The following is a 19,236-nucleotide window of genomic DNA, read 5'->3' on the forward strand; positions in this document are numbered from 1 at the left end:
TTGAACTGCTACAGTTCCTTTAATGTAGGTTGACAAACAATGCCCTTAGGGAGGGAATTCCAGGATTTTGACCCAGCAACAGTGAAGGAACAGCAATATATTTCCAAGTCAGAATGGTGAGTGACTTGGAGAGGAACTTGAATTTGGTGGTGTTCCCATATATCTGCTGCCCTTGTCCTTCTAGGTGGAAGCGGTTGTGGGGTTGGAGGACGCTATCTGAGGATCTTTGGTGAATTTCTGTAGGGCATCTTGTAGATAGTATACACTGCTGCTACTGAGGGTCAATGGTGGAGGCTGTGGATATTTGTGGACGTGGTGCCAAACAAGTGGGGGCTGCTTTATCCTGGATGGTGTCGAGCTTCTTGAGTGTTGTTGGAGCTGCACCCATCCAGGCAAGTGGGGAGTATTCCATCACACTCCTGCCTTGTGACTTATAGATGGTGGACAGGCTTAGGGGAGTCAGGAGGTGATTCAGTATGTTCTGATTTTGTACCCATTGTATTTATATGACTAGTCTCGTTCAACGTCTGGTCAATGGTAATTTCCAGGATGTTGATTGTAGGGGTTCAACGATGTTAACAACATTGAATCAGGTTGTAAGTTTGCTCGCTGAGCTGGCAGGTTTGTTTTCAAATGTTTTGTCATCATGCTAGATAACCTCATCAGTGAGCCTCCGATGAAACTTACTGTTTATGTGTCTTGGTCTGTTAAGGTGGATGATATCATTTCCAGTTCTTTTTCTCAGAGGTTGGTAAATGGGGTCCAAATTAATGTATCAGGCCTGTGGGAATTCCTGTGCTTGTCTCTGTTTAGCCTGTTCTGGGATGGATGTGTCATCCTGGTTGAAGTGGTGTCTTTCTTCATCTTTATGTAAGGATACTAGTGATAGTGGGTCATGTCTTTCGGTGGCTAGTTGGTGTTTGTGTATCCTGGTGGCTAGTTTTCTGCCTGTCTGTCCAATGTAGTGTTTGTTACAGTCATAGCACGGTATTTTGTAAATATTAGTTTTGCTAGTTGTTGGTACAGGGTCCTTTTAAATTTATCTGTAGCTGTTTCAGTGTGTTGGTAGGTTTGTGGGTCACCATGATGCCAAAGGGGTCAGAGTAGTCTGGTAGTCATCTCCGAGATGTCTTTGATGTATGGTAGTGTGGCTAGAGTTTCTGGCTGTGCTCTGTTTGCTTGTTTGGGTTTGTTGTTTAAGAATCGGTGGTCTATGTTTATCAGATACCTGTTCTTCTTGAATACGCTGTATAGGTACTTTTCATCTGCTGCTCATAGTTCCTGGGTGTTGCAGTGTGTTTTGGCCCATTTAAATAATGTCCTGATGCAGATCCGTTTATGGGTGTTGCGATGATTGCTTCTGTAGTTAAGTATGTGGTCTGTGTGTGTTTCAGTATCTGAGGAGTTGTGAATGGTGCTGACATTATGCAATTGTCGGTGAACATCCTCATTCCTGACCCAATGATGGAGGGAAGGCCATGGATCAAGCAGCTGAAGATGGTTGGGCCTAGGACACTCCCCTGAGGAGCTCCTGCAGAGATGAAACAGAAACAGAAAGTGCTGGAGACACTCAGTTGTCTGACAGTATCTGCAGCAAGAAAACCGAAGCTAATGTTTGGAGCCAGCGACCCTTTGTCAGCTCTGCTTCCAAACCTGAAACTTCCGCCCCAATAACACAAAGAACATAAACGATTAAACCATTAAGAGATGTCAGGAGGGAGGAATAAAAACCATATACCTTTAAAATTGCGTTTTGTATTGAAATTTTAATATGAATTGGAATAATATCAGTTCTATGATGAAATCACAACTTAACTGTCACTCAGACATCAGTAAGAATACATGTGGAACTGTCTCACAATATTGTCCCTGGATACAGTCTCACAATACTGTCCCTGGATACAGTCTCACAATACTGTCCCTGGATACAGTCTCACAATACTGCCCCTGGATACAGTCTCACAATACTGTCCTGGATACAGTCTCACAATACTGTCCCTGGATACAGTCTCACAATACTGTCCTGGATACAGTCTCACAATACTGCCCCTGGATACAGTCTCACAATACTGTCCTGGATACAGTCTCACAATACTGTCCTGGATACAGTCTCACAATACTGCCCCTGGATACAGTCTCACAATACTGTCCTGGATACAGTCTCACAATACTGTCCCTGGATACAGTCTCACAATACTGTCCTGGATACAGTCTCACAATACTGCCCCTGGATACAGTCTCACAATACTGTCCTGGATACAGTCTCACAATACTGTCCTGGATACAGTCTCACAATACTGCCCCTGGATACAGTCTCACAATACTGTCCCTGGATACAGTCTCACAATACTGTCCCTGGATACAGTCTCACAATACTGTCCTGGATACAGTCTCACAATACTGTCCCTGGATACAGTCTCACAATACTGTCCTGGATACAGTCTCACAATACTGTCCTGGATACAGTCTCACAATACTGTCCCTGGATACAGTCTCACAATACTGTCCCTGGATACAGTCTCACAATACTGCCCCTGGATACAGTCTCACAATACTGTCCCTGGATACAGTCTCACACTACTGTCCCTGGATACAGTCTCACAATACTGTCCTGGATACAGTCTCACAATACTGTCCCTGGATACAGTCTCACAATACTGTCCTGGATACAGTCTCACAATACTGTCCCTGGATACAGTCTCACAATACTGTCAATAGACAATAGACAATAGACAATAGACAATAGACAATAGACAATAGATGCAGGAGTAGGCCATTCTGCCCTTCGAGCCTGCACCGCCATTCAATATGATCATGGCTGATCATTCCTAATTAGTATCCTGTTCCAGCCTTATCTCCATACCCCTTGACTCCACTATCTTTAAGAGCTCTATCCAATTCTTTCTTAAAAGAATCCAGAGACTGGGCCTCCACTGCCCTCTGGGGCAGAGCATTCCACACAGCCACCACTCTCTGTGTGAAGTAGTTTCTCCTCATCTCTGTCCTAAATGGTCTACCCCGTATTTTTAAGTTGTGTCCTCTGGTTCGGCACTCCCCCATCAACGGAAATATGTTCCCTCCTGCCAGAGTGTCCAATCCTTTCATAAGCCTATACGTTTCAATCAGATCCCCTCTCAGTCTTCTAAACTCAAGGGTATACAAGCCCAGTCGCTTCAGTCTTTCCGTGTAAGGCAATCCTGCCATTCCAGGAATTGACCTCGTGAACCTACGCTGCACTCCCTCAATAGCCAGAATGTCTTTCCTCAAATTTGGAGACCAGAACTGTACACAGTACTCCAGGTGTGGTCTCACCAGGGCCCTGTACAGCTGCAGAAGCACCTCTTTGCTTCTATACTCAATCCCTCTTGTTACGAAGGCCAGCATGCTATTAGCCTTCTTCACGACCTGCTGTACCTGCATGCTTGCCTTCATTGACTGGTGTACAAGAACACCCAGATCTCTCTGAACAGCCCCTTTACCTAATTTGATACCATTGAGGTAGTAATCTGCCTTCCTGTTCTTGCCACCAAAGTGGATAACCAGACATTTATCCACATTAAACTGCATCTGCCATGCATCTGCCCACTCACCTAACTTGTCCAGGTCACCCTGTAATCCCCTAACATCCTCATCACATTTCACCCTACCACCTAGCTTTGTGTCATCAGCAAATTTGCTAATGTTATTGCTGATACCATCTTCTATATCATTTACATATATTGTAAAAAGCAGTCTCACAATACTGTCCCTGGATACAGTCTCACAATACTGTCCTGGATACAGTCTCACAATACTGCCCCTGGATACAGTCTCACACTACTGTCCCTGGATACAGTCTCACAATACTGTCCTGGATACAGTCTCACAATACTGTCCCTGGATACAGTCTCACAATACTGTCCTGGATACAGTCTCACAATACTGCCCCTGGATACAGTCTCACACTACTGTCCCTGGATACAGTCTCACAATACTGTCCTGGATACAGTCTCACAATACTGTCCCTGGATACAGTCTCACAATACTGCCCCTGGATACAGTCTCACAATACTGTCCCTGGATACAGTCTCACAATACTGTCCTGGATACAGTCTCACAATACTGTCCTGGATACAGTCTCACAATACTGTCCTGGATACAGTCTCACAATACTGCCCCTGGATACAGTCTCACACTACTGTCCCTGGATACAGTCTCACAATACTGTCCTGGATACAGTCTCACAATACTGTCCCTGGATACAGTCTCACAATACTGTCCTGGATACAGTCTCACAATACTGCCCCTGGATACAGTCTCACACTACTGTCCCTGGATACAGTCTCACAATACTGTCCTGGATACAGTCTCACAATACTGTCCCTGGATACAGTCTCACAATACTGTCCCTGGATACAGTCTCACAATACTGTCCTGGATACAGTCTCATAATACTGTCCCTGAATACAGTCTCACACTACTGCACCTGGATACAGTCTCACACTACTGTCCCTGGATACAGTCTCACAATACTGTCCTGGATACAGTCTCATAATACTGTCCCTGAATACAGTCTCACACTACTGCCCCTGGATACAGTCTCACAATACTGTCCTGGATACAGTCTCAAAATACTGTCCCTGGATACAGTCTCAAAATACTGTCCCTGGATACAGTCTCACACTTCTGCTTCTGGATATAGTCTCACACTACTGCCCCGGATACAGTCTCACAATACTGTCCTTGGATACAGTCCCACAATACTGACCTTGGATACAGTCCACAATACTGTCCCTGGATACAGTCACACATTACTTCCCCGGATACAGTCTCACAATACTGTCCTGGATACAGTCTCATAATACTGTCCCTGAATACAGTCTCACAATACTGTCCCTGGATACTGTCTCACAATACTGTCCTGAATACAGTCTCACAATACTGTCCTGAATACAGTCTCATAATACTGTCCTGGATACAGTCTCACAATACTGTCCTGGATACAGTCTCACAATACTGACCCTGGATACAGTCTCACAATATTGTCCCTGGATACAGTCTCACAATACTGACCCTGGATACAGTCTCACAACACTGCCCCTGGATACAGTCTCACAATACTGTCCCTGGATACAGTCTCACAATACTATCCTGGATACAGTCTCATAATACTGTCCCTGAATACAGTCTCACACTACTGCCCCTGGATATAGAACATAGAACATAGAACATAGAACAATACAGCGCAGTACAGGCCCTTCGGCCCTCGATGTTGCGCCGATCAAAGCCCACCTAACCTACACTAACCCACTATCCTCCATATACCTATCCAATGCCCGCTTAAATACCCATAAAGAGGGAGAGTCCACTACTGCTACTGGCAGGGCATTCCATGATCTTACGACTCGCTGAGTGAAGAACCTACCCCTAACATCAGTCCTATATCTACCCCCCCTTAATTTAAAGCTATGCCCCCTTGTAATAGCTGACTCCATACGCGGAAAAAGGTTCTCACTGTCAACCCTATCTAACCCCCTAATCATCTTGTACACCTCTATCAAATCACCCCTAAACCTTCTTTTCTCCAAAGAAAACAACCCCAAGTGCCTCAGCCTTTCCTCATAGGATCTTCCTACCATACCAGGCAACATCCTGGTAAACTTCCTCTGCACCCGTTCCAGTGCCTCCACATCCTTCCTATAGTATGGCGACCAAAACTGCACACAATATTCCAGAAGCGGCCGCACCAGAGTCTTATACAACTGCAGCATGACCTCAGGACTCCGGAACTCAATTCCTCTACCAATAAAAGCCAGTACGCCATATGCCTTCTTCACTGCACTATTTACCTGGGTGAATATAGTCTCACAATACTGTCCTGGATACAGTCTCACAATACTGACCCTGGATACAGTCTCACAATATTGTCCCTGGATACAGTCTCACAATACTGTCCCTGGATACAGTCTCACAATACTGATCCTGGATACAGTCTCACAACACTGCCCCTGGATACAGTCTCACAATACTGTCCCTGGATACAGTCTTACAATACTGTCCTGGATACAGTCTCATAATACTGTCCCTGAATACAGTCTCACACTACTGCCCCTGGATACAGTCTCATGATACTGCCCCTGGATACAGTCTCACAATATTGTCCCTGGATACAGTCTCATAATACTGTCCCTGAATACAGTCTCACACTACTGCCCCTGGATACAGTCTCATGATACTGTCCTGGATACAGTCTCACAATACTGTCCTGGATACAGTCTCACAATACTGACCCTGGATACAGTCTCACAATATTGTCCCTGGATACAGTCTCACAATACTGTCCCTGGATACAGTCTCACAATACTGACCCTGGATACAGTCTCATGATACTGTCCTGGATACAGTCTCACAATACTGTCCTGGATACAGTCTCACAATACCGACCCTGGATACAGTCTCACAATACTGACCCTGGATACAGTCTCACAACACTGCCCCTGGATACAGTCTCACAATACTGCCTCTGAATACAGTCTCATGATACGGTCCTGGATACAGTCTCACAATACTGTCCTGGATACAGTCGCACAATACTGTTCCTGGATAAAGTCTCACAATATTGTCCCTGGATACAGTCTCACGATACTGTCCCTGGATGCAGTCTCACAGTACTGTCCTTGGATACAATCTCACAATCCTGACCCTGGATACAGTCTGACAACACTGTCCCTGGATACAGTCTCACAATACTGTCCCTGGATACAGTCTCACAATCCTGTCCCTGGATACAGTCTCACAATACTGACCCTGGATACGATCATGATCAATTGTGTTTGAGAACAGATTTGTTGTACAAATTGATCCTTTTATGTTTCCTACACCAGGGCTGGTAAAGAACGTAAAAAGGCTGACAGGTTTGTTCTGGATTGTCAGGAGCGAGCGTACTGGCTAGTGCACAGACCAGCGGTGAGTATTAACCTTGTATCAGTGATTTGTCTAGGAAAATATGTTCACTAATCCCTTTAAAGGGGTAGATTTGTATTTTTCTGGCACCTTTAACAACATCAGGATGCCTCAAAGCAGTTCACAACCAATGATGTATTTCAAACATGTAATCCCTGTTGTGAAAGATAACAAAAACAGCAATCAATTTACTCACAGCAAGATCCCCTAAAGAACAGTGTGACTATGATCAGATCTCCAGTCTTTAGTGACATTGAATGTGGCATAAATATTGACCAGGATGACAGGGAGCACTCTATTCCGTTCAAAGTAACACTTCATTCTGTTCTGTTAGCCTGATGTAGTATTGTAAGTATGATTTGTCCGGAAAGCACACCCTAAACAATACCTTTCACTCTATATTGGTACATGTGACAATAATAAATCAAATAAGATCTTTTGTATTAGCCCAACAAAATGGGAAGAGCCTCGACTTAACTCCTCATTCAAATACCAGCACCAGCAACAATGCAGCACTCATTCAGTACCACATTGCAAGTGTCGGTCTGTGTTTTTACTCAGTGTCTCTGGGGTGTGACCTAAAGGCAACAGGTCTCCCCACTGAACCACAGCTGGCCTGGACTGAATGGCGTCCTCTCGTATCTCTGATTCAATTCTCTCGAAGTAAAAAGTAACAAGTTTTGAATGTCCCACCTAGAATTCTCTCATTTAACGAAATGCCAAGAAATTGTTGTCACCTTTACATTGTTTGTTAAAGTTCTTTCTTCTTTGGGACTCTTCTAACAGCCGGGAACTCTTGACGTCCTCGATTATGGGATTAACCGTGCAACAGACCCGAATGCAGATAAGGTAGAGCAGGTGAGTCCAGCTGCAGTGCCTGCTGTCACGGCCTTGTCTGGTCGGATTCTCCCGGTGTCTCCAGGAAGGAGTCACCTGTTTGTTGGTCCTGAGGTGGTCCTGGCCCCCATCCCCCAGGGGCATGGCCACTCCATGGCCAATGTGGTACATTGTGCTCACTTTGGGCAAACCTCCCAAGCAGTCCCTGTTTAACTGCGGACTGTCACTATTCAACTGCGGGAAGCATCACAACCTGATCCTGCTGCTGACTGCCTCTTGCACTGTGAAGTGGGGAGAGCCACTGAGAGCCAAAGTTGATCACAGCAGCTCTACTATTGCTGCCGGTATCTCTTCACTGCGGAAAGCTGGGATCTTCCTGTGCCAAGTAGTGAACAATCATATAGACTTACAGTGTGTCAGCAGGATGGAGTTGTAGGCTATTGTTACTAATGGGAATGAAGGCTGTTTTCTCACAGGGCAGCAACATGGAGTGCTAGATGAGATCTATACACAAGGAACTGTCCAAACCAAGATGGCAGGAGATGGGAATAGTTCAGGGAAGTGAAGCTGCTGTAAAAGATCAGCCATGATCACCATCATTTTCTCCAGGGCAATTAGGGATGGAACAACAAATGCAGCCTTTGCTCACATCACATGAAAGCGTGAAGAAAATTATCTGACCGAAAGACAGAGCTACCTCAAGCAGTTTAACTCCAGCTCCCAATCCTTATGTTCCTATAAATCTCATCAACCTATACAAAAAGCAAACTACTGCAGATGGTGGAAATCTGAAATAAAAAGAGAAAAGGGAGCGACTACTGAGCAGGGCAGGCCACAAACAGAGAGAAAGAGTGTTAATGTTTCAGGTCAACGACCATCACCATCGACTAGCATTCAATCCAAGAAACAGGTCTCCTACGAGAGTCACACAGGGTTTGAGACATTAACTCTGTTTCTCTCTCCAGCCAGATCTGCTTAGTTTCTCTAGCACTTTCTGACTTTGATCGCAGATTTCCAGCATCTGCAGTATTTTGATTTTAATTCCATAGCCCTGCAGCCCTGCTGAATGTTGAGATTTTTCTATTTCTCAAGGAGTTTATCAGATCTCTTGACTCTTAGCAACAGATCGACGCTAAGAGCTTTGTGGGGGTGATCGTTGCCATGGGTAACGTGAACAGAAGAGGCTGCCAGGGTTTCACGCTGTGCATGGTGCAGTAGCAGCAGCAGCATCTGGAACATTCCACTGGGAGGTAGCCTGACAGTGACTAAAATAAGAATTGCCTGTCACCAAGAAGCAGTGAGGAGATCTCAAACACTGTGAAACTCATTTCCCCTTCAATCTGTTTCAGTGAAAACAACATTTAAAGATTTAATAAAGTGAGCTGCAGGCTGTAGCTTCTCTGATTGTTCCTGGGACTGACTTCCTTTGATCAGCTCTCTGTCTGCACGGATTAATATTCCAGCTATAATGTTATCACCCTCCAGTCACAGGAGGCTTGACACTAATCAGAACTTTAATTGGATCACTTCTTCACATTTAATCATTGAAAGGTCCTGACTCTCAGCTACAATCATTCTTTGATTAAATCAAAAATTGTCCATTTTTAAAATTATGATTTTTCACAGAGTCAGAATTGCAAGTTAAACATCCTGACCCCACTCTGACCCTGACAGGTTGGGGTAGAGAAGGTGGATTGGCTGATGTCCGTTTGGAGTGGGCATCGGCGGACTCTTTAATCTGACCTCTCACCTCTCATGGGGGCATTCCCCCACCCCCAGCCCACCAACTCTCTCTTTCCTGCAGCCTCATAATTTCCCCTCCTCCCTCTCCAGGACACACCACGCTTTCTCACTTCCACTTTGGAACTATGGATGGAGTCTTACGGGGGTCTGAGTGAGGCAGACTGTAACTGGATTGTGGCAGAATTGGATGAGAAGTCTAGTGAGGCCCATCTTGATATCACAAACATCTCAGTCCATCTTTTATGCTTTTAACCAGCAGCACACTGAGTTCTGCACCAGGCAGTGGTGAGATGACAATTAAGGGTGGGCGGGGGGAGATTTTTGTTTGTTAAACACTTTGTTAATGGTCCATCTCACCTCACTATTAGTCAGCTTCCTATCTCACTAAACACTATAGACAAGTTAGACATCAGAAATTCTCGGAATGGAAGTCAGCGCGAGTGCTTGGTGGATTTAGCTGGTCCTTGCTTTGAAGGACTCAACCGGGTATTAGCATCTCAGGGTATGCTATACAGGCACCAGCTGTGTGTACCCCACATCCACAGACATTGGCATCTGATATGTGACAGCCTCTGACAGCCTTCGAGGTACATCTGAGATCCACTTCCAGGACACTTGTGCACTTCAATGCTGCACCTTGGGCTGCTCCAGTAAGTCTCCTTGTAACACTGCAGCAAGGACACTGTGTGCTCAGGGATTCATAGACTGGACCAGGCTGTGTCTCCGGGCTCTTTGCTCACTGTCATAGCACTCACTCACCCTGAGCCTGGCTGGAGGCATCCCTGCTCTATATACTTCTCTCCTTCAGCCAGGGATACCAGGCTCATATTACACCTGCCTTGCCATTTCGTGGAGATACAAAGGCAGAAGCTTGTTGTGGTTGTCAGCAGGTCTCAGGTAAATCAAGGTGGGAATAGCCTATATTCAGGGGTCCCAACACTGTTAATCAAGGGCGACCTCTGTTACCAGGCTTGGGAGCTGGGACATAGTCAGCCACTCAGAGCAGTCAGACTCGGGAATCTGTCCTCACAAGGTGTGAGGAGTTCAATGCTGGGCAGGTCACTACCTGCCGTGACCCTTTCCGCTCCTGTGGGCTGTTTTCCTTCTGGGATGGGGGGGGGGGGAGGGGCAGCTGTCATAAGAGATGAAAGTGGGTAACCGAGCTATTACTGTAGGTTGGAGGTGGAGCGGTGTCCTGAGTGAGATGGTAGGCAGCACAAGAGGACATGAGGAGTGAGTGGAGGAATATGTTGCAGACATCAGTGGGAATGGTAGAACATGTGCGTTGGTGAAAAGTGGGAACAGTAACATTGGAGGCTGTGCCTTCAGCTACCTGAGCCCTCAACACTGCAATTCCTTCTCTGCTCTCCCACCCCCAAACTTCAGCACCTGACCCATTATTGTTTTACAGGGTTTGGGTGTTGCTAACTGGACCAGCACTTGTTGCCCATCCCTAATTGCCCTGGAGCAGGTGGTGGTGATCTGCCTTCTTGAACCCGCTGCAGTCCTTAGTGTGTAGATAGACCCACAATGCTGTTAGGGAGGGAGTTTCAGAGTTTTGATCCAGTGACACTGATATATTTCCAAGTCAGGATGGTGAGTGGCTTAGAGGGGAACTTGTCCTAATATTTCCTCAACAAAAACAGGAAGTGCTGGAGAAACTCATAAGGTCTGGCAGCATCTGCGGAGAGAAACGGAGTTAATGTTTAAAGTCTGGTGTGACTTCCTGAGAACTGAAAGCAGCTGGGAAATGGTGGGTGCATTACTGGTGACAAGTGTGGGGTTACATTGCCCAGGGACAGAGAAGAGAGGCAAACACTGATGATAAGCGGATGAATGGGTATAAATGGGAAATGCAAATGATTGAAAATGGGTTGGCTCTGAAGGACTTATGCCTGAAACAATGACTCTCCTGCTCCTCGGATGCTGCCTGATCTGCTGTGCTTTTCCACTGCCACATTTTTCGACTCTGCTAGAGGCAGTACAGGACTTGGGGATGTAGGGATGGGGAATGGACGTGGAGGGAGGTGTTCCCTCTTTGATAAACCAGTTGTTGAATCCTGAGGGCTGTAAGGTACTTAGGTAAAGGGTGAGGTGCTGTTCCTTCAACCTGCACTGAGCTTCACTGGAGCACTGCAGCAAGCCTGGGACAAAGATGTTGGCCAGGGAACAGGATGGTGTTTTGACGTGTTTACACACCCCTGGGATAGGTGGTACTCCAACCTGATTTACCTAAGTGTATGGGAAACTGCACACTGTATGATATTCTGATCAGTGCTCCCTGTGTGTGACATTCCTTCCTGGATCACAAATTTTTATTCTGTTCTCAATTTTGTCAGTGCTTCAATATTCAGGCACTCTCCCCAATTTAAGATTTGTGTTTCTAAGTTCTGTGTAAATATATTAATATAGTGTAACCTCCAGTATAGTTACCAATTAAATTTGTTCTTTTTTCTCTTTTTTGTTTCCACTCAGATTTATCCTGTTCATTAGTATCTTATGACTGTCTATCTCCATGGATCTGTCGTAAGTCAGAAGACTGCGACATACTTTGTTTTTCCAAATCTTTATCTCTGCCCCAGTCCTGATGTCTCTCTCTCTGCACATAACCTCCATCCCTATCCTCTACCAATCCCTATAATCTACCCTTGTCTCCATCAGTATCTCTGTCTATATCTCTATTTCTGTCCCTAACCTTATCCTATTCTCTATCCAATCCCTCTCCACTCTTTTAGATTTTAATTCTCATTTACTATAACCTTGTTGAGATGTTTCACAAAATAAAACAGGAAAAGAAATGCATTGGGGAAATGAGAAATGCTTCCATTTGTACTCTCTTAGTTTAAGAGAGGATTGAGGTTTCCCCGTGGTGTTTTTTATTGGATTTCCAAGGAGCCACAGGTATTGAGTTATCATACTTGTACAGTTTTTGTTGAATATTACTTGTATTAAAAAGGTTGGTTGGAAGGGAATTACATTTGCTTTTAAAAAAGAAAACTATTTTGAATCGAAAAATGCACCCCATGGAAATTAGGAGTAAAGAAGTGGGAACTTTAGAACCTGATAGAGACCATTAACATTAAAACAGAACTTCAAACACCTGCCAACACAATGCCACAAAATTTCATTTTTTAGTGAAAGCACAAACCTTATTGTATATAAAAGACTTCAATTAAATGAGCACTATTAACCATACAGTTTATAACTACATGTACACTCAGGTTTACATTTGTCCCTCAAGAATAAAATTCTTTTGTAAGAATCATTAATCTTAAAATTATTTACTTCTGTAGGGACCATTCAAAAGTATGCTAATCCTCTTAAGAATTGTCCTTAGTTGCAGCTGTCCCCAGAGGTAAAACCTTACTTTAACGTCTTTTGACTGTAGTTCCATAGTTCTTGGATGAGTTAAAGGGTGAGGACAATGAACTGCCTCCTCTTGGTTTTCGTGTGCACTCCTCCACCCCACCTCATCAACAACAGCCTCCCCTCCCACCTTCCCACCCCCACTCCTCTCCATCCCACTTGGTCGGTTGCAGCAAGTTTATTTTAAAAAGGTTCCCTTCCCTGTGAATGTTTCTCACCTGAACTCAGATGAACTTACATTTTAAAAAGGGCCAATTTATTTCGGCTTTCTTGAATTAAACATTTGAGCGAATTTATTAATTACTGAGTGTGAGAAGTAATAGTAATACAATATTGAGACATACACAGTGTAGGAATAAGAGGTAAGTCCAAAAGAAATGCAGCTCAGTCGCTAAACTGTTTGCGAAGAGCAGAGAGGTAGATGCTGCAGCTGTGATTGGATGGCACTGGTAGTGTTGATGTTGGCAGTTGAGCTGTCGATCTCAAGATTCTTGGCTTTGTGATTGAAATTCTTTTTTTTAACTAGTTGGTAGCACTCAGTGAGAGAGTGAGGAACCCCTCTTTACTTGATCTGCAGTGTTTAAATGGCTGCTCTCAAAACTGTATCCCTCACAACACTCCAACTCACACACCAGGGTGTCAGGCTAGTAACACATAAAGAGTTCACAACACCAGGTTATCGTCCAACAGGTTTATTTGGAAGCACTAGCTTTTGAGGTGCTGCCTCTTCATCAGGTTGTGGAACATGACCATACAACACAGAATTTATAGCAAAAGGGGTACAGTGTCATGATTTGTAATGATATATTAAACAACTCAACAATTAAGCAACAATTAAGAAGAAAAGAAACAATTAAACAATTTCATATATCATTTCAGCTCTATGACACTTGTAGCCCTTTTGCTATAAATTCTGTGTTGTATGGTCATGTTCCACAACCACCTGATGAAGGAGCAACGCTCTGAAAGCTAGTGCTTCCAAATAAACCTATTGGACTATTACCTGGTGTTGTGTGACCTCTAACTTTGACTGCCCCAGTCCAACACCGGCATCTCCACATCATTATCTGAAAGAGGTGACTTTCTGCTGACATGGGAATATTGTCAGCCCTTCAGTTCAGTCTCTCCTGATTTGGAATTGCTCTCATTCTTTACATTAAAGCAACATTCCTTTGGCTTTACACTGGGCTTTGTGAGATAGTCACTGATTTACACCCATAGCATATAGTTTCCAGGAGTAGGTGTTGGAGTAAAGAAAAACACACTTTGGAATTAGAGGCTAAAAACTGACTGAAAGTACTTTGAGATCTGATCTGCCATCACAACAGCATGGTGTAATAAGCTTCTGCATATTCTCAAATTTGGAAATTAGGAAGTTGCCAACAGGTTGGCTGGATTAGAGGCTCAGTAGTCAGCATTACTACCTCACAACGCCAGGGACCCAGGTTTGATTCCAGCCTTGGGTGACTGTCTGCGAAGAGTTTGCACGTTCTCCCTGTGTCTGCGTGGGTTTCCATTGGGTGCTTCAGTTTCCTCCCATACTCCAAAGATGTGCAGGGTCAGTGGATTGGCCATGATAATTAGGAGGCTGGGTAGGGTGTGATGTCCTTCAAAGGTGACTCGATGGGCTGAATGGCCTCTTTCCGCACTGTAGGGAGTTTATGATTCTATCAAAGTTAAAGGCAACTGGATTATTTAGAATCATTTGCGATTGCTGAATTCTGTCTAACACACTTGACCAGAGCTGCCAAAGCATATTTGCTTGTCACTCACTTGACCTTTCCCGAGTCTTTTCAGTCTCATTAATTAGGAAACACTTCTGCATTTTTAAAAGCAGTTGTCAGCTGCTGTAAAATAATTTGGCTTAATGCCCAGAATCACTCTGTAAAGTATTTTGAAGGCATGAGAGTTAGTTACTTGTTTTCGGCAAACATATTTCAAATGATTTTACAAGAAAGACTTTTCCATTCCATTTCATTTTGTGTTAAACCTGAATTTCATAAATTTTCCAAAAAGATGGTGCATTTTGTGAAATCTGCTGCACACAGCATTATGTACAGTACATGGCTTGGGCAGATCTTGAACAGAAACCTGTTGTACACCATCTAGTGGATTGGAATGTAGTAGGTTCTTGTGATGCAGTGGCAGTGTGTCTGTCTCTGAGCGAGAGACTCTTTAGTTGGCTGTTCTTGATAGGGCATTGTCAGCTGACTCAGGTTTACCAATGAGAAGCAGCCATTAATTCAAATGGGTAATGCATGCACATTGCTGGTGCTGGGAACTGATTAGATTAGATTCCCTACAGTATGGAAACAGGCCCTTCGGTCCAACAAGTCCACACTGACCCGCTGAAGAGCAACCACCCAGACCCATTCCCCAACATTCACCCCTGACTAATGCACCTAACACTACGGGCAATTTAGCACAGCCAATTCACCTGACCTGCACATCTTTGGATTATGGGAGGAAACCAGAGCACCTGGAGGAAACCCACGCAGACACTGGGAGAATGTGCAAACTCCACACAGACAGTTGGCCGAGGTGGGAATTGAACCTGGGTCTCTGGCGCTGTGAGGCAGCAGTGCTAACCACCGTGCCACCCCAATTGTAATTACAATTGTATGGGAAAAGGCAAAAAGAGTGAAAATGGAAATGGTGCAGAGCTCCATTTTATGACACCAAGAATGGCACAATATCCCGACCTCCCTCCATTATCTCTTCAAAGATTTCAAGTGCTTTCGAAATGTGACTTGTTGTTGACAACGTTTAATTTTATAAATATCAGGTCCTTTGCCAACTGTCACCCAGACATTTTTAGTCAATGGGAGAACACTCTCTTAAATCCACACCAGCAATTTTTCTGTATATTACCTAGTGATTAGAGAGTGATCGTCATTTTAGACTTAAATTTACACTGAGAGATCAGCATTGCAAGTGCTCACTCGTTGGCTGGTCCTTATTACAAATGGGAAAATGTAAGAAACATTGACAAATGTCATTAAATAAGCAAGCAGAAGTGGCTCCATCTTAAATCTGAACTCCACTGTACACAGTACTTAACAATGACATGATTCTTTGATTTTAAAAAGTATTGATCATTCTTGTACCTTTTCTTTCAACAGAAGAAAACATATGATTATTACAGGAGAGAGGTAAATATTGTAGTTTCATGTCCATGATTCAGTTGGATGAATTTTCTGCAAGATTCCATTTACTTTTTTAAAAAAATTAAAATAAAACCCCATTCTAAAATACTTTAATTGCAAAACTTATTTTTTTTCTGGTCAGTGTTTCTTTTCAAATAAATCTATTTCCATATCACAAGATTTGGAACATCTGATGTGAAAGTGAACTTCACTTGGTGGACTGATGTTTGTAGGTTTACAAAAGAAGCACTCGATTATTTGCTTGATTGTACACGTGGATAGATCTCTGTGCTGTGTTTAACTGTCTATTTTTCTGTTGTAGATTCTGTACTATCAGCAGGCTCTGGTCAGATCCAGGGTGAAGTCTTCTGTCTCCCTCGGAGGGTATGTCCTACAGAATGTATCACCGTGGAGTGTTTGTCTTGGTATGAAACAAGGAGAAAGTGAGGACTGCAGATGCTGGAGATCAGAGTCAAAAAGTGTGGCATTGGAAAAGCAGAGCAGGTCAGGCAGCATCCGAGGAGTAGGAGGGTCAACATTTCGGAGCCCCTCATCAACGCGTTTCCTGATGAAGAGTTTATGCTCGAAACATCGACTCTACTGCTCCTTGGATGATGTCTGACCAGCTGTACTTTTCCAGCACCACACTTTGTTGCGAGGACATTGTGTCAGCAGAGGCCCAGTCACTGTTGCCTCACAGTGCCAGGGACCTGGGTTCAATTCCAGCCTCGGATGACTGTCTGTGTGGAGTTTCCTCTAGGTGCTCCGGCTTCCTCCCACAGTCTAAAGATGTACAGGTTAGGTGAATTTGCCATGTTAAATTGCCCATAGTGTTCAGGGATGTGTACGTTATGTGCATTAGTCAGGGGAAATGTAGAGTAATAGTGTAGGGGAAAGAAGGGCTTATGCCCAAAACGTCGATTCTTCTGTTCCTTTGATGCTGCCTGACCTGCTGCGCTTTTCCAGCAACACATTTTTAAGCTCTAATAGTGTAGGGGGAATGGGTCTGGGTGGGTTGCTCTTTGGAGGGTCAGTGTGGGCTTGTTGGGTCAAATGGCCTGTTTCCACATTGTAGGGATTCTATGATAAACAGAAGGGTTCAATGATTTATTGGTTGTAGCTTTTTTGGTGTTGCATTGCAGCCAAGACCAGGTGTAGTCTTCAAATAAAATGAGGTCATAGAGGAGAGGAGCAATCAACCAGGGAGCAGAAATATAAATCAGTTCTTGTTTAAATTTTTACATTCTTCCCTTATTCGTTTGTAATAACTCAGGAAGCCTGACCAGAAAGGAACATGGTTTATTGTTGAACACCAAGATAGAGCCACTTCTCATGGTGTATGTAGGCTAGTCCCAGTCGGGGAAAGATAGTCATACACACCCATCCCCTGGTCTGCTTTATATATTCTGTTCAGATGCACTTTGAGTCACCTCGGCTGCAGGTGGGACTTGAACATGATCTTTTAGCTCAAAATGTGAGATATAATCACTGTGCCACAAGAGCTTTCTGGGTCTGCTTTAAGGTCTTATATTTCTGGAGAAGCCAAGGCACCCCTGCATTTGAACTTTCTTCTTTTAACCTCTTTGTGTCTCTCCTTCTGTCAATTCTCTTCTTAAAATCTCCCACATTGACTAAGGTTTTGGACGGTCATCTCCTTGTGTGGCTTGGTACCATTTTTTTTGCCGGACAATCACTCCTGTGATGATTTATTACATTCAAGGTGTCACGTAAATACAAACTGTTATTTTTGATATCGGTTAAAGTTCAATTTGATACACACGTTTTATAGTTACATAATTGGATATTTTCTGATCAACCTATTCAGGGATGTAACTACACATCTCTGGAGCAGATGGGTCCCAATCCTCCTGGCTTAGAGTAGGGGCACTACCACTACACCATAAAAGCACTCGGTCTGCTTTATACAATTTAAGATTTTATTTTAAATTTAACCTATTTTTGTAATCAACCTGTTCAGAGATTTTAATACACACCTCTAGAGCAGGTGGCATTTGAACTTGGGCCTCCTAGTCTAAGGATAGGGATATTGCCACTGAGCCACAAAGAGGACTCAATTTTCTTTTATTTAACATATTGTTCTAATCAAACCATTCAGAAACTTTATTACACACCTCTAGAGCACATAGGCCCTGAATCTGGGCCTCCTGATCCAAGGGGTAGGAACCACAGAAGTGCCCCATCACTCAAGGATAACGGGCTCTGGTGATGATTTCCAGTGGGTGGACCATTGCCTGTTACCAAGGCAACTCATACTCAATGAGCTCCATGGTGATTAGTGATTTCCCATTAGGCCTTGTAGGATTTATCACACCCCCCCTAACAAAGTCTGAAGGTTCCTTCTTGCTCCCGTGATGAAGGGGGGGCCCATGGCCCCATTCCTGTTCCTTTCCAGGTCTGATCAATGGATGTAAAATAATTCGGTGAACGTCTCTTCTGTAAACACCATCGAAGATCACTGCAGGGGGTTTGTTCTCAGTGGCGTGTCCCTCAAAACTGTCACCTATGTGGATTTAATTAGACATTCCCCATTTGAGGGGTCACCTTATAGAGGTTTATAAAATTATGAAGGGTATAGATAAAGTGACTGGCAGGTGTCTTTTCCCCAGATGGGGGAATTTCAAGGCGAGGGGGATCATTTTTAAGGTGAGAGGAGAAAGAATTACAAAAGGGCAATTTTTCTACACAGAGAGTGGTTTGTGTGTGGAATGAACATTCAGAGGAAGTGGTGGTTGCAGGTACAGTTACAATGTTTGAAATACATTTGGATAAATACACGAATAAGAAAGCTTTGAAGGGATATGAACCAAATGCAGGCAGATGGGACTAGTTTAGTTTGGGATTATAGTCAGTATGGACTGATTGGACCAAATAATCTGTTTCCATGCCTTATGACTCTATGACAATCACTCTATAACTATACATATACACAATTATAAAACCACAGAGATGTACAGTACAGAAACAGACTCTGATCCAACTCATCCATGCTGACCACATATCCTAAATTAATCGAGTTCCATTTACCAGATTTGGCCCCTATCCCGCTAAACTCTTCCTATTCATGTACCCAGGTGAAAAATTGATGCAAAAACATGATAACAAGTTGTGTACATTTGCACAATATTTAACACAGGTATATATTTTGCATATTGTCTCTACAATATCTACAGCGTTTATTATA

The 19,236-nt window shown here is 43.8% G+C and overlaps 1 protein-coding gene across 1 annotated transcript in view; it reads left to right on the top strand.

Annotated features, from left to right (window-relative positions):
- The window catches only part of rgs9b (regulator of G protein signaling 9b), an 89,723-nt gene that overhangs the window by 47,768 nt on the left and 22,719 nt on the right, over nt 1–19,236 (top strand). Inside the window, exons 8-11 of the mRNA XM_072558815.1 lie at nt 6,864–6,945; nt 7,729–7,791; nt 16,011–16,040; nt 16,357–16,418. Of these exons, the coding sequence (XP_072414916.1) occupies nt 6,864–6,945; nt 7,729–7,791; nt 16,011–16,040; nt 16,357–16,418 (237 nt within the window). The remainder of the gene's footprint in view (nt 1–6,863; nt 6,946–7,728; nt 7,792–16,010; nt 16,041–16,356; nt 16,419–19,236) is intronic.

The sequence above is a fragment of the Chiloscyllium punctatum genome, chromosome 39 (genome assembly GCF_047496795.1).
Source record: "Chiloscyllium punctatum isolate Juve2018m chromosome 39, sChiPun1.3, whole genome shotgun sequence".
NCBI lineage: Eukaryota > Metazoa > Chordata > Chondrichthyes > Orectolobiformes > Hemiscylliidae > Chiloscyllium > Chiloscyllium punctatum.